We start from the raw sequence: 15,081 nt of genomic DNA, 5'->3' as shown, positions 1-15,081 counted from the left end.
CTGCTGAGACCTTTTTTTTTTTTAATTTTAGAGAAAAATAAATAAATAACACAAAGTGATGTTACCCAAGCAAGGCCTTCTAATAAAGGAGTGGTCCCCTCACCCATCCCTCCCTACCTGTGCAAGTCCTGCTCACATCAGTTTCCTTCCATCCAATTAGGCGACCTGGGAGACCCAGCCAGTACCGCCCAGACGGACTTCGGAGTGGTGATGGGGTACCTCCAAGAAGCTTACAGGATGGAGCCAGGGAAGGTTTTGGACACTCCACATCACTCAAAGTTCCACTGGCTCGATCTCTGCAGATTAGTGAAGAACTACTGAGCAGAAACCAATTGTCCACAGCTGCCAGCCTTGGGCCATCTGGATTACAGAATCATGGACAACACTTAATATTATCCAGGGAAGCCTCTTGGGCGAAACCACATTATGAATTCAACCTCAGCCGTATGAAATTCAGGGGAAATGGTGCACTCAGCAACATCAGTGACCTTCCTTTTCTTGCAGAAAACTCTGCCTTTCCAAAAATGGCACTTCAAGCAAAACATGATGGAAAAAAGGATGCGAGCCATTCATCTCCTGTAGATTTAAAGATACCGCAAGTTCGAGGAATGGATCTTTCTTGGGAATCTCGCACTGGTGATCAGTACAGCTATAGCTCTTTGGTAATGGGTTCACAAACGGAGAGCGCGCTTAGTAAAAAATTAAGGGCTATTCTTCCAAAACAAAATAGAAAAAGCATGCTAGATGCTGGACCTGATTCTTGGGGCTCAGATGCTGAGCAGTCTACCTCTGGACAGCCATATCCCACATCGGATCAAGAAGGAGACTCTGGCTCCAAGCAGCCTCGGAAGAAAAGAGGGCGTTACAGACAGTACAACAGTGAGATACTGGAGGAAGCAATCTCAGTGGTTATGAGTGGAAAAATGAGTGTTTCCAAAGCTCAGAGTATTTATGGGATTCCCCACAGTACACTGGAGTACAAAGTAAAGGAGAGGCTGGGCACTTTGAAAAACCCTCCAAAGAAAAAGATGAAATTAATGAGGTCGGAGGGGCCAGATGTTTCCGTAAAGATTGAATTAGATCCCCAGGGAGAGGCAGCACAAAGTGCAAATGAATCAAAAAATGAGTAGGAATACTGTAGAGTGCCAATTACTGTACAAACTGGGTGAGCACTACTGCATTGTTTAGCTATCATTGCTTGCACCTAACTTCATTTACTGTGACACCTGTTTCTTTGCAGATTTTGCATTGACTTGTGTGTACAGAGATGAAAGGTGCATTCAGAATGTGCATATTTTAAAATTTCCATGTGCAGTATGGCTCGGAATATTGTTTGGCCTTTTGCATGTTTCTCTACAAAAGAGAATTGAGTTACCTCACAGAGAACACAGATACATGGAAGTGGACTCTTTGCCTGTAGAGCCTGCATGCTTTTCTTTCATTTTATATTGTGTTTTTTTTTCCCCCCCTTAAGTTATATTTGCCCCCCGACCCCCGTTTTTTTTATTTTTTTAAAGATGGAAAAAAAGCCCCCTTTTAGAAACCACCTCTGTCGTACTGGGAGCTTTATCATTGCAAATTGGAAAGCCATCTTATTAAATTATTCACATTTTTGCTTCTAAGATTCAACTAATGGAAGGATTAAACTAAAGAAAACACTTATAAGAAGAATAATGAACTCTTTGAACTCAAGAAATTTGGTTATCCAATGACCAATTTACATTTTATAATTTTCTTGTCACTATTAAATTTACTTAATAAATTAGCAGTCTATTCAGTGCTCACCCAGAGGGGTAAGAGGTGGAAAAGGTACACACACTACCTTCAGTGATAACTTCAGTTAATTACTTTGTAACACTACCTTTGCTGTAATTTCATTTGAGATTTTCTAAGGGTAGAATTTGGTCTCACCAACAAGTGAGGATACAGCCTTATCTCATGGAGGACGAGCTCCGTTCTTACTCAGAAGCAGTCAGGGTACATTACATAAAACGATAGAGGATGCCTCATTTTAGCAAACTAGTTTTCTTTGTATTCTTAAATCCTTTTACAGATTTGATCATGTGCTAACTAACGACTGAATGTTGTTGTATTAACTAGTTTAAAATATTCAAGATCTGTTTATTGGGGATGGGAGAAATAGGGAAAGAAATGTGTATAAGTAACTATGATACTGCAAAAGTGATATCTACGTTTTACAGACTCAGTAGTTTGCCTAAATATCCACACTAATGAATGACTCATGTCTGTGGTGAGAGAAGAAACACAACCCCAGGGTAACCGAATGTGATTTAGGTTGTATAGCGTTTCTAACAATAATTCAATCAGGAGTCAAGCTCATTGGAGTTTCTTTTTAATTAATCCAAATACCAGTACAAGGGTGGCTTTTTGTTTTTTAGTTTTTATTTAATTTTGTTGGTTAGATTTTTTTTCTTCTTGGCATCCTACATAATATCCCCTGTGTAATGCTTTCTGATATTCACCTGATTTTCATGGTTGTTTAGCACACATTTAAGGAACTTTCAGATAGTGTTTGAACAAGTACTCCTTGAAGAACATCTAAGCTTTCTTTTTTTTTTGAGATGGGCTTTTTCAATTAAAGTAATTAACTTTGGAAAGTTTATTTCATACAGTTTTTTCAAGAATAACTGATAAGTAAAGCCCATGGGATTTAATTTTGCATTGTGACCAAATTAAAATTAACTATTTGTGTAAAACAAAATCCATACCACATACACCCTGTATTCTAATTGCTGGGAAAGATGGTCAGGCCATTCTAGTTTTCTAAATGCTTAGCAAAAGAAAAAAAATCACTAGAGTTTTTTGTAAAACAAAATCAAACTTAGAGCAGTGGTTAAATTGAGGTTGATGATTTCAGATGGCTACTAACAGCTTGAGGAGGAGTAAGTAGGTCCAGTTATTGTCCAGGCATAAATTCTTGCCTGAAAACTTTGGGGCAGTTAATTAAATTAGGTTAAGGATGTTTTTCCCCCAGCAACCTATGTGTTCAAAGGTTAGGCACACCATTGCTGTTATTAAAATATATGCACTGCTCATTCTTGGCATAGTATGGGCTTGTGTTCCTCTTTTGGTTTGGTTATTTCGTGTAGCAGTTTAATGAGTGGATGACTGAGCCTGTTTCCTCTTAGCTTTCTAGTCTTCACAACAGAAAAAGCAGTTTGGGTTCAAAAGCAGTATATGACTCTGCAATGTTTTCCAGCCTAGCTGGAAGTTGCAATAAAAACATGCTATGAAATGTTATGATTTTCATCTGCAGTTGAAGGAAGTTGTAGAAAGTTTGCTGAAAGCAAAGGGTTAAGCTTATGAAGAAATGACTTTGTTTCACACTTAAGAATTTGTCAGCACACAACTAATTGTAGCCATGGTGTCTTTTTGCGTGATACTTGGATTATTCAGTAGCCCAAGATTGCTGCAAAAAGGTTCTTTGAACAATTAATTTGTGCTTGCTTTCCTTATCCCCCTCTCAGAAAGGCATCATTAAAGGCCCATTTAAAAACCTGGCCCTAAAATTCAACTTTTGTAGACTTTTACCATTCAGAGAGGTTTAATCCGATGTGGTAATCTATATAAGTGATGTATGAGTTGAGTTATGTAAATTTTGTCATTGTAGTGTACATGGAGTGATCATTTTACTAACATAAATATTTTCTATGTGTGTTTCAGTGGATGACAATCGAGCAGCAGAAGAATGGTGTGCCTACCCTTTAATGCTGCAGTTTAAATAAGAGAACTTGTATTGTGTCATTTCAGATTGTAGGCTGAGAGTTGTAAATAGTGAAAATTTGAGTACTTACTATTTGTTTTGGTTAGAAAGTGAATTTAAAAAACAAACCAAACTCTAAACTTTCTCAGATTAAAAGTCCTGAGACCTGAAGATTGTAATATTCATGTCTGTGAAGCTTTTAAACATTACACTTGAGATCAGTCATGACTTGATATTCAGGTAAACTTTCTTTTCCAAGAAGCTTTTGAATAAGCATATTTCCTCCAAAGGTCTCTCTCTTTTTCTTTTTTTTTAAGTGTAGATTATTTTAAAGCACTAATTGCATTACACTGGTAACTGCAATATAAAATAGCCATTATTGTTTTGTGAAGCATGGTTGAAATTAGATAGTGGTCCCTTTTAAATTTCATGAGCCTCTCAAAAAAAAAAATAAACTTAAAAAAATTAAAAGCTGCTGAATATTTCAAAAGATATATATTTTACCTTATTGTAGGTTTTGTAAAGTTAGTTTGTAATATTCAGGTGCACTTTTAATGTTAAATTTTGTGTTCAGAGTTCCATTATACCATGTATTTCTTGGAGGTGGCTCATCACATGGCTGGTTGTCAGTCTCGGTGCCGCAGTGATCCATTAATGTTTTTCTTGATTTGCCACACTATTCTTTATTGGCACTTTCAGTGTAGATATTCTGGTTTGGGGACGCCCTCATAAATGTGTAATAGAGATTGGTCTATTCGCATGCTTAATTTCTGCTAATCAGAGTTTTGCATGGCCCAAAAAATGGTTGACCATTTTTATGGTGTGGGAAAGTATAGTTCACAACTGTTTTTGTCACGAAAATTCTTTTCTCACATTTTCCAGTAGGTGGATGATGACATTACTCCAACTAATGATAGTTGGGAGATAATCTATTTAAAAATCAGTTCTTGGCGTTTTTATGAGAGAACATTGATATTATAGAATAGATAAGCTATGGCACTATGAAATCAAAAACACTACATTCTGTGGAAGGGTATCTTGTTTTTATTATTAGCTTTCTCATTGCTGAGACAGTTTAGTCATCAAACTTGACAGTAATGTAGTATATTACTTTGTTTAGTAGGCTCAAAAGTGACTCTGAACTTTGTGATGAGCTATACACTTTTTTCTGTTTCCCAAATACTATGAAGGACAAGGTCTCTCTTTCAGGAAAAATAATTTATATTTGTGTGTATAATACTTTTTGATATTAAGTTTGTTGTTCTGAAGTTTAGATGTTGCTTGATATACTTGCTGCAGCAGACCATGAGTATGAGTAAGGCTTTGTGTGGTAATAGGGGTCCTTATGTGAAGTTAATTACTGTTCAGTTCTGGTGAGCAAGCTCAACAAGTGTGAAGTGTGTATTAGCTTTATTTGGTACACCTTTACTTTACAATATTGAAGTGCTTTTAGAACTCTGGTTATCTTATATAAACCATTACCTCAACCAATTGGCATTTCCATTCCCCAACGTTGTACCTGAGTTGTAACATGAGCTGTATGGGATCAGACAGTAAAACAATAAGGCACAATGAGAAGTCTAGTTCCTAATTTTCTGGAGAGAACTCTAAATTAGATGAAAAATGACTACCTGTAAAGGCCCATATCATAACTACCTTCTGTCATTAGGCAGTACGTAGCAACCTTTGGGCTGCTTGTGAGCTGTATGTTCTTCCTCTACCCCACGTAAGCACATGGTGCCAGGCCTGGTTCTAAGCCTTTGTGATTCTCTTATATTTCATTGCCCCATAATACAGTGAAGCTTAGATTCAGTTAGTTATTTTTATAAAACAAATTAATGAATCTTAGCTCAATGTCAGAACGTGAAATTATTTTGAATAGTTACAAAAGATATGACTGTTTGATGTCATTTTATTTAATAGATTCTATCCCTGTAGATTTCATTTGGAAACTACTTTTGCTTTTGTAATTCTTCTTTCTGTAACTAAATGCCAGAGGTCATTTTCATATGAATCATTCGGGTTGCTGTCATTGGTGATAGAATGTGGCAACAGACTGAATTGTTCCACTTAATGTTTTATAGGAGACGTTTAAAATTATATGTTAAGTTTTGGCCTTCACGAAGATATCAAAGATTTTCCTTATTACTTTTCCATTAGAATTAGGTCTTCATTGATACAATGGTCAGGCAAGTATTATTAAAAATTTGATGGCTTTAGCCAAACAGCCTTCTTAGGAGCCTGTTAAGCTATATAGGGATTTTTTTTTTTGAACTAATTGCTTTCAAAATCTCCTGAAAAGGAAAAAGTATAATTGTGGTTCAAGGAATGCAGACCTCCAAACCCCTCCTCCTCAGTTTATTTTGGATTGATTTTGTCCTTGAGACTTGAGTAGGATTTGTGTGAACGTGGTGGCTGAAGGGAAAATGGAGGAAATTCTCTGCGTATCTTTTGTCTCTTACTCCCAAATAACCTTGCAGTAAGTAGCCTTTTAAAAAAGGACACATTAGCCCTGTAGCATAACACCATAGGTGTGTGCCCTAAGGTATTATAAAAGCTTGGGGAATGGGAAGGAAGGTGGGAGAATATGTAGGCTTTTGAGAAGAGGCTAACGATTCCAGCCGAAAATACTAAAAACTAGTCACAGGATAGATAATTTGGTAAAGCTGGGCCATCTTCATTGATTATCAGAAAAGTTTTAGATTGTTTGAAAATGAGAATCAAGGCTTATTGATGTTGATTTGACAAACAAATCAGGAATTAATCTTGCAACTATTTGGGGGGTAATTTTAAGGTTTCCAGTTCCTTTAGAGCTGTATCAATAAAAGCTGAAAAGCAAGCACTTTTAGTTAATCATAGATTTATTGGATGTAGCAAATATTTTAATCATAATATTTAATCTTTATTGTTTGAATGTGGAAATGAACTTTTTTACCCTTTGTTGAGCTGTCATTGTACAGGCTCAAGATGATCTTTTCAACACTGGAAATGACCCTACACACATACCAAAAAAAAAAAATCTAAAGCAGTAAGACATATTTGAAGATCCATACCTCTTAGACATTTTAGATTTGTCTTGGGAAAGAATTTATGAACGTATAACCAGTATTAGTGCAGTCTTGGGTTCCTTGTTCTGCATAATTGCACCCTTTCTCAGGTATGTCCTGAAAACATAAATTTTAAAATAATCTCTTTAGAGATTAGATTCTCAGTGGATAGTGTGTAAGGGGACTGGGGGTGGGGGAGTGGGGTAGTTGGACACAGGACATTGACACAGTAGAGCAGGGATTTTTAACCGTCAATAGCCAAATAGAATTTCAATCTAGAATATATTTGCCCCCTCCAAATGAGTGAAACAACTCCTATTTAAGTTTGGTAAATACGCGGTGCTACACTCCTAAAAGTCGTTTCTTTCATCCAGTTGACTTTTTTTTTTCCTGCTTGGTGGAAGGGTATACAGTACACTTTGCTGTCGCTAGGAAAGCACTTGTCAGAAACATTTGAAGTACTAGAAAAGGGATAATTCAGCACTTTTTCTGTTACGACACTAAAGTCTTAATTTATCTTCGGAGTCTTAGGTACTATAAGTTTTAGGATGATTATTTAAAAATATAAAAACATACTACATACATAATATGGGGTCAGATCACATTTATATAAGTAATCCTTATTTTAAAAAAAAAGACAACATTTTGTACCTTTTTAGCAATTCCAAGTGATTGCCTCGTTATCCCATTTCATTAAGCATTTCAGGCTTAAGAATTGGAATTTGAGAGGAGGTGAGGGGAAAAGTCCCCAACATGAAAAATTCAGTCAGACCATTCTAGAAAAATAAACCACTAGGAATAATGGGTAGGGATTCTCTCTCCCTTTAAGTCTTCAGGGAATGAGCAGTATTTAGAATCTTTGGCTGAAATTCAAGCCTTTTTACTGTGTAAATTTTTAATATTAATTCACTGACATGCTTTTTACATCAAAGGACTGAAAATGGATCTTAATATGTTTTTAAGTTGTAGAAGGGTATATTTCTAAAATGAGGGGGGATAATTAACTAGGTTAGTATACCAGCATTAGTAAGTTTAAGGAATTTTAGTATGTAATAGCAAAGTGTTTGATTAAAAGTCTAATCCTATATTGCTAGTCGAAATAGTTACATTCTGATCTAGGAAAGATATAGTCATTGGATATTGATAATGCTGTGCTGTCAGAAAACCAGATTAAGAAACCTTTATCTGACTCCCACATGTTGCTTGTTCTGATGGGATGTATACTTTACAGCAGCTTATTGCTGCTCTGAGAAGAAATGTATAAAATATACATTTGGAGTGTTTGCATATAATTCTTTATAACCTCCACTTTAAATTGTCAGACCTTGGTATTTTATCAGTCCACGTTGTTAAATAAAACTAATGTTCTTAGGAATCCAACTTGTACACACTGTTTAAAAACCCTCAGGGACAGTTTACACACTATTCTCACTCAATTCAGGTACTTTGATGCTATTCTTAAACCTAACAGTGACTTGTATTTTTCTGTTTTGCTTTTATTTCTACGTGCTGGTAGCACATCCTTGATGAATGTCAACTTAAAAACTCAGTTCAGGTATCCAGGTATAACTCAGCCAAACAGATTTTAAAGCTGCATATAACTCTCCAGCACACGGTGCCTCACACTCTTATAGTGGCATTCTATATATTCAGTTATTACTACTGAGCAGATAATATGGGGGTTCCTGTTAACAGTGTATTTAAAAAAACAAAATGTGCATAAATGTATAGCCAGCACACCACACACACATACACACAAGGTTAAATGATATTTTTTAAATGCCACTAATAGCCAGCACAATTAAAAAAACATTCCTTCTGCTTCTGTAAACTGTAACAGATGCAGTTCCTCCTTGATGTGGCTCTTGCTTTTTCACCATAACTACTACTGAATTCAAGCACTGGTCCTTGGATGTCTGACCTCTACATTCTAGTTTATGCAATGTCTTCAGAGAATTCTGTGCACTGGCCACTGTGATGGAACCATTGGGCCAGGAGTGCTTTGAGTTTATTAGTAGTGATTCTGCCAAAGTTGGTGTTGTGACATGAGTATGTAAAATGTCAAAAATTAGCAGAGGTCTGGGTCTGCTTCTTAGCAGCTTTTTGGCAGTGTAATTGGTAACCTTGAAGTCCTCACTGACAAGCTCTTCTGATGTGAAGTTCTAATTGTGATGTTTCAGCCCTTTGCATCTTTAATGCTGACTTGTCTACAAGAGGTCTTTATTCTTAAAAACTTCTTTTGTTTTCTGCAGTACTATCTGTGCTTAACAGAGTAGATTATTCCTCTGCTTTAATATTTGATATCTTACATCCAAAAGGAATTTTGTCCATATATAAAGTGCATAGCCTTTGAAGATGCGGAAAATGGCATTTTTCAGATTTCTAAAAGTTCAAGTGTCATGCAACAAAACAGGAACCCCCTTTACTCTTATGGACCTCATTTCAATATACTGTTTACAGTTTGACGGAATTGTATAATTTAATATTTCTCTTGTACTGTAGTTTATATTTATTTACGGATTTTTTTGTACTGTGTGATTTGAACTTTTTGTTCCTTGCTATGATCAATGTTCATGTAGTAGAGCACTTATGATCACAAATTAAGTTTTTTTTTGTTTGATTGCACTACATTAAATTTTTTAATGCAGTTCTGATTTTTGACTGGACTAAAATAAGCTGTGTCTTAATGTATGTGATGAGTACTTAAAACTTTAATCCATGTGGTCCCCTTTTTTTTTTTTTTTGCATTGTATGTCAGAAGCGCTAGTTCTTTCGTGCATGTGTAAGATTTAATGGTTCCATTGTATTATTTGACCAGGACATTTTGGAGAAACATTCCCAACTGTAATGTTGTGTATGGTAGTTCTCACTGGATGCTAGACTTTTCAAAACCACTATTCTTCTAATAAATTTTGTTGTGAAAAAACTGTTTTAAAAGCTTGGTTTTATGCATGTGGTAATGAAAGTTGGTAATTTTTTATGATAAATTCTCTCCAGATGAAATCATTTAGATAACTAGAAGTTGCTCCTACAAAATTGTGCGTCAGTAATTAGGTGCAGCACTACCTTATAGCTCAGTACGGTCATGCGCCACATATCATGCATTTGGGCAGCGTCCACATACATATATCTGTGGTTCCATAAGGGTTTTTTGTTTTTTAAAGGAAAAGCAGCTTTCCTTTTGTTTCTTGTTTCCTCCTAATAGTTTTAATTAGATGGCAGTGGGTTTAGTTTGGGAATGGTTTTAAAGACCACAAACCCCCAGAGTGAATGAGCGGTGGGGTTCCAGGGTGCATCCCAGTCGGTTGCAGCTCCTTCTCTGTCTGCTGCTTCTGCCTCCCCTCTTCCTGGCTTCATTCGCTGGCCCAGCAGCGCTTGAAGGCTCCCGGCTCTGGGCAGCAGAGGCAGCTGCACCAACAGGGCAGCCACCACCAGCTATGCTCCTGACGCCCACACACCGAGTCCCTGTCGCCACCTCTGCACCCCCCACACTGCATACCCCACCAATATGTGCGCAAAGTCCCTATCTGGTTGCCCATACAGCTCTTGCCCGACAAGGCTGCCTCCTGTATCCAGTGGATACAGCTCTGGGCATTGTTCTGCAATTAGGCTGCAGTGGGGATGGCAGGGCAGGACTGTTCCTGCTCCTCAAGTGGGTGGAACAGCAAACGGAGCTGGGCAGTAACCCTGGAGACTGCCTGTACATAATGTGTTCACACAACATCCAAATCATGTAACGTCCCATTTCACAGAATTATTGTGAATGTTAAGCAGCACATGACTGTACTTTTAATTTGATACTCCCCATGGACGACGTCAGTTTTCTTCATTGCACTATATATTAAAAGTAGTCTTTTCACTTAATTGATATTTTCATAACATTTTCTTCTGGCTGGACTTGGTTTTCCATAGTTTCCTGAGAGTAAAACTTTATGCTTGGATTGCTTGCCCAAGGAGAATAATGATTTAATAATTTTTGCATGCTCTTTTCTTAAAGGCATAAGTATAAAAGCAAAAATATCTCAAGATTATTACAGTAATTCTGACTTTTGGTGAGAATGCTGGTATTGCTTTTTACCAAGACAAATAAACAACAGCGTAATGAAATGGCAGGGTATTGTATCTTGCTCAACATTTATATTGTGGTTTTTAGAAACTAGGTGTATAAAGAACTTGCAGAGTATGAAGTGGTTTCTGTTGTAAAGTGGTTAATAAGAAGAACTGAATCGTAATACAGATTAGAAATAACGCAAGGAAAAAATTTTAGAAAGCTGCTTTTTCAAGCTGGTGATGTAATCACCCATTAAAAAAAAAAAAAAAAAGGTTGCTGTCGAGTCAGCTCTGACTCAAAGCCACCCTCCAGGACAGAGTAGAACTGCCCCGTAGAGTTTCCAAGGAACACCTGGTGGATTTGAACTGCCAACCTTTTGGTTAGCAGTCATGGCATTTAACCACTAGCCACCAGGGTGTCCCATAAATTACCCATAGACTGGTTGAAATGATGTTTGGTCCTTTCTAATGATTTTTTATATTCAAAGATGATGCTATTATTGGTAGCTGGTGTTTTAGTCAATATTTTTTGCCTCAGGCAGCCTGGCTATTTTACTCTTTCTGTCATTTGGTCTGATGTTTATAAAATCAAAATTTTTGATGATACTAAAGCTTGTTGCCTTCATTTCCCTGTACTCAGTTTTGCCACATGTTCATAGAACATTTTTCTGGAAACCCAATTATTATTTCTTTCTAAATTTCAAAGCTACAACTATTTGATTTCTTATTACCCAGTTAAAGCAGGTGGCCAGATCATTGTAATAGGATTATAATCTAGTATCTCATAAATGAATCTTTTTTAAGTGATCCTATCTTCAAGTTTTGGAGCCCTGCTGGCACAGTGGTTAAGCGTTTGGCCGCTAACCAAAAGGTCGAAAGTTCGAATCCACCAGCCTCTCCCTGGAAACCCTGTGGGGCAGTTCTACTCTGCCCTATAGGGTTGCTATGAGTCGGAATCGACTCAATGGCAACAGGTTTGGGTTTGGGTTTTTTTGTTGTTTGTTTTGTTTTATCTTCAAGTTGATACTTAGTGATATTGCACTCTTCAGTTGTATGACCTCTTCAAAAGAAAGGACTTCTTTCTTTTAAACCAGAATTTTCTTCTCCGATTCGTCTGATGTTTTGGACTTAATTCAGGGATTGTTACGCCTTAACAAGGTGTAGGAATCAGGAAAATTACATAAGAGAAACAGAGCTGCATAAGGGAAATGGAATGGAAAACAGCATAGTTTTCTGCCATATCCTGAGTTGATAGAGTAGGTAGCTGTTCTTGTATTCAGAGTGTCTATCATTATTTGCTTCCAAAAGGTAAGCATTTTGATACTGATTTTTATTGTATTCAACTTACTTGCAAGTTGTTGGGCTTTTTGTTGTTAAGTGATGATCACACTGCATTTATAACTGGAGTAGACAGGCTTGTTTCAGAAGTTGGTAGAAAAGAAATATTCTCAAAACATTGTTTAAAAGCTTGATAAGTATATAATTAACAGTTTATGATATAGTATCAAAATCCATAAGTATTAAATCCTATGAGTCTAGAATTTTTATAGGCATGTAAGAACACTTTACTACTGTTTAGTGACTAGTGATTTTAAAATGTTAAATTTACTTTTTGCTAACTTTCTTTGATCCAGCAGTATGGGATGACAAGGGATTATTTGATACTTGAAATTTATCTTTCAACTTGGTGTACTAGAAACTCTATTAAGTGAGGGTGTCGGACTGAATGGCTTTTCGGCCTCCTTTCAACTTTGAATCTATTAAAAATGCAATTTTTTATTAAATGTGAGACAAAGACATAAATTATGTCTGTTCAAAAGTTTGTAATTGCTGTAGCAACCCTTTTTAGCCCTTTACTAAATAATGGGAACTGCTGTTAGTAAAACTTAGGTCTCACCTTTGCATTACAGTATTTTCTTCAAAAAAAAAGTTCTAGATGTCCTTATAGATACCTTTTTATTTAAAACAAGTCCATTTTGTTAAATTTTCCTGATGAACTATGAATGGGATGATACTTTTGCAAAAATTGGCTTAAGGCAGTCTCATTTTATTCTGACCAGTTTTAAGATATGTTCTTCACAGTTTCTATTTCTGTTATGTGCAGGCTGGTTCTACCTTGAATGTTAAAGCATAAATGGTCCTTGAAAAAAAAAAAAAAAAACCCATTGCTGTTGAGTCAATTCCAACCCACAGCAACCCTATCGGACAGAGTAGAACTGCCCCCATAGAGTTTTCAAGGACCACCTGCTGGATTCAAACGGCCGACCTTTTGGTTAGCAGCAGTAGCACTTAAGCACTACACCACCAGGGTTTCCAGGGTCATCTAATATAATAATTCTCAATGAGAATCAACTTTTTAAGAATACAGGTGCTTGTATTACACTGGATCACTGCATCAGTTTCTGGGAGTGAGGCTCAGACACGTTATATATTCTCAAAAAGTTCCACAGGGGTGGGCAGGGGGTAATGAACCCACTGATGAAGTACTGTTGGTCTCATTTCTCTTTCATTTTTCAGGTGACAAACAGCTTGGGGAGTTGAAGGGTCTTGTCCTTCCTCCCACAACGAGGTGCCCTTTAATACTCATGATTCCAAGCCATTGTAATTGTCCCTGTGGTATGCTGACTCTGTCTAGAATTAAAATGAGATTTTTTACCAGTTGCCATCGTGTCAGCTCTGATTCGTGGTGATCGCATGTGTGTCAGAGTAGAACTGTGCTCTGTAGGGTTTTCAGTGGCTGATTTTTGCAAAGTAGATCACTGGGACTTTCTTCCAAGGCGCGTCTGGGTAGACTCGAACATCTAACCTTTCAGTTAGCAACTGAGCACGTTAACCATTTGCACTACCCAGGGACTTCTTTAGATTCAGTTTTAACTAAATTTCAGCTGTTAATTCAGTTTGACTCTTGAGTAAACTTATACTGCTTTTTAGGAAGAGAATGTCAGAACACCCCTTGGGTCATCATTATCTGTATTTATTGATGCTTTATTATGTCTACCATAAGTTCTGTTACATTTGGTACAGAATGACAATAAGACAAGTTTCTGGCCTCCTTGAATTTATAATCTAGTTATATAAGACATAGATGCACACCAGTTACAGAACTACATATTACTTTAAATCTATATTATGATTACCAGTAAAGAAATTAGATGCCAAGCTTACAAAACTTGAGTGTTAAACAGAGATCAGTGTTACTTCCCTCATCCTCTTTTAAAGAATCATCATGAAGAAATGATCATGATGAGCATTTTCTCTCACTTGGGAAATGAGCACCTCTGCGCGTTGTGTATAAGTAGTGTTATTTTCTAGTTCATCATTGCCCCTGTCATTTAAATTAAAAATTAAAGAGCAGTTTCCCCAAAGAGCAACATAGATTTTAATCCCACTTGGGGAAAAGAAGTAAATACAAAAACAAAAAGTGAAATAGACCAGTTTCACTGACTTGTCATGAACTCACATGTAATCCAGACCTTCTAAAATGTCAGCTATGTCTCTAACATCCAGATCTCTTTTTAACCTGGTTAAGGTTTCAATAACTCAGTAAGGCTCATGATACTCTTTCAGTTCAAACCAGCCTAGGGAGGAGGTCTGTGTTCTTTGTCTGAAATTATTTTTTGCCTAAAATCTATTTCAAAGTGTTTTCTAAACATTCTTAGTTACGATATTCATTAGATTAATAATTTAGGTTTGTATTCTCACCAAATCAGTATTTAGTTATATCACTTATGGATATCCCTTCCCTCACTTCCAAGAACTATTACCATTTTTTAAATTTATGGCATCCTATCCAAAACCCCATGCCTTCCACAGCCTCTGAACTCCTGTCATTTTTATTTATTTATTTATTTATTTTTAGTTAACACCAAGTATGGTATGTTTGGTCTGGCATAGTCTTAACTTGAGATGATAGAGTTAGAAATAAAACTCAATTTGGTGGGGGGGGGGGGGACTTTTAGAAGTAAATAATGTGGTGAAAGTTCTTGTTTATGAGGCCACTACTTTCCTAGAGAGGGGATGAAGGTTTTGGACTATTGTGCTTAGTGACGTAACCCCTTGCTCAGACTTCTTGCTCACCAAATAACATACTATATTTTTACTTTCTTTAAAAAAAAAAAAAACTTTCAGAAGTAAATAGTATAGCAAAAGTGCTTGTTTTGTGAGGCCATTACCTTCCTAGAGAGGAGTTGGACGTATTGGACTATTGTGCTTAGTGATGTAACTAACCCATTGCTCTGACTTCTTGCTCACCAAGTAACT

At 36.6% G+C, this 15,081-nt stretch overlaps 1 protein-coding gene across 19 annotated transcripts in view; it reads left to right on the top strand.

Annotated features, from left to right (window-relative positions):
- The window catches only part of LCOR (ligand dependent nuclear receptor corepressor), a 147,279-nt gene that overhangs the window by 110,888 nt on the left and 21,310 nt on the right, over positions 1-15,081 (top strand). Inside the window, exon 7 of one of the 19 annotated variants that reach the window (XM_064269519.1) lies at positions 161-14,956. The exons of the other annotated variants lie outside the window; for them this stretch is intronic. Within the exon in view, the coding sequence (XP_064125589.1) occupies positions 161-1,130 (970 nt within the window). The 3' untranslated portion in view covers positions 1,131-14,956. Of the gene's footprint in view, positions 1-160; positions 14,957-15,081 lie in introns of those variants that run through there. 19 annotated transcript variants of the gene reach the window in all.

The sequence above is a fragment of the Loxodonta africana genome, chromosome 16, assembly GCF_030014295.1.
Source record: "Loxodonta africana isolate mLoxAfr1 chromosome 16, mLoxAfr1.hap2, whole genome shotgun sequence".
NCBI classification, from domain to species: domain Eukaryota; kingdom Metazoa; phylum Chordata; class Mammalia; order Proboscidea; family Elephantidae; genus Loxodonta; species Loxodonta africana.
The sequence above is the reverse complement of the archived record's forward strand: the minus strand, read 5'-3'. Positions and strand labels throughout refer to the sequence as shown.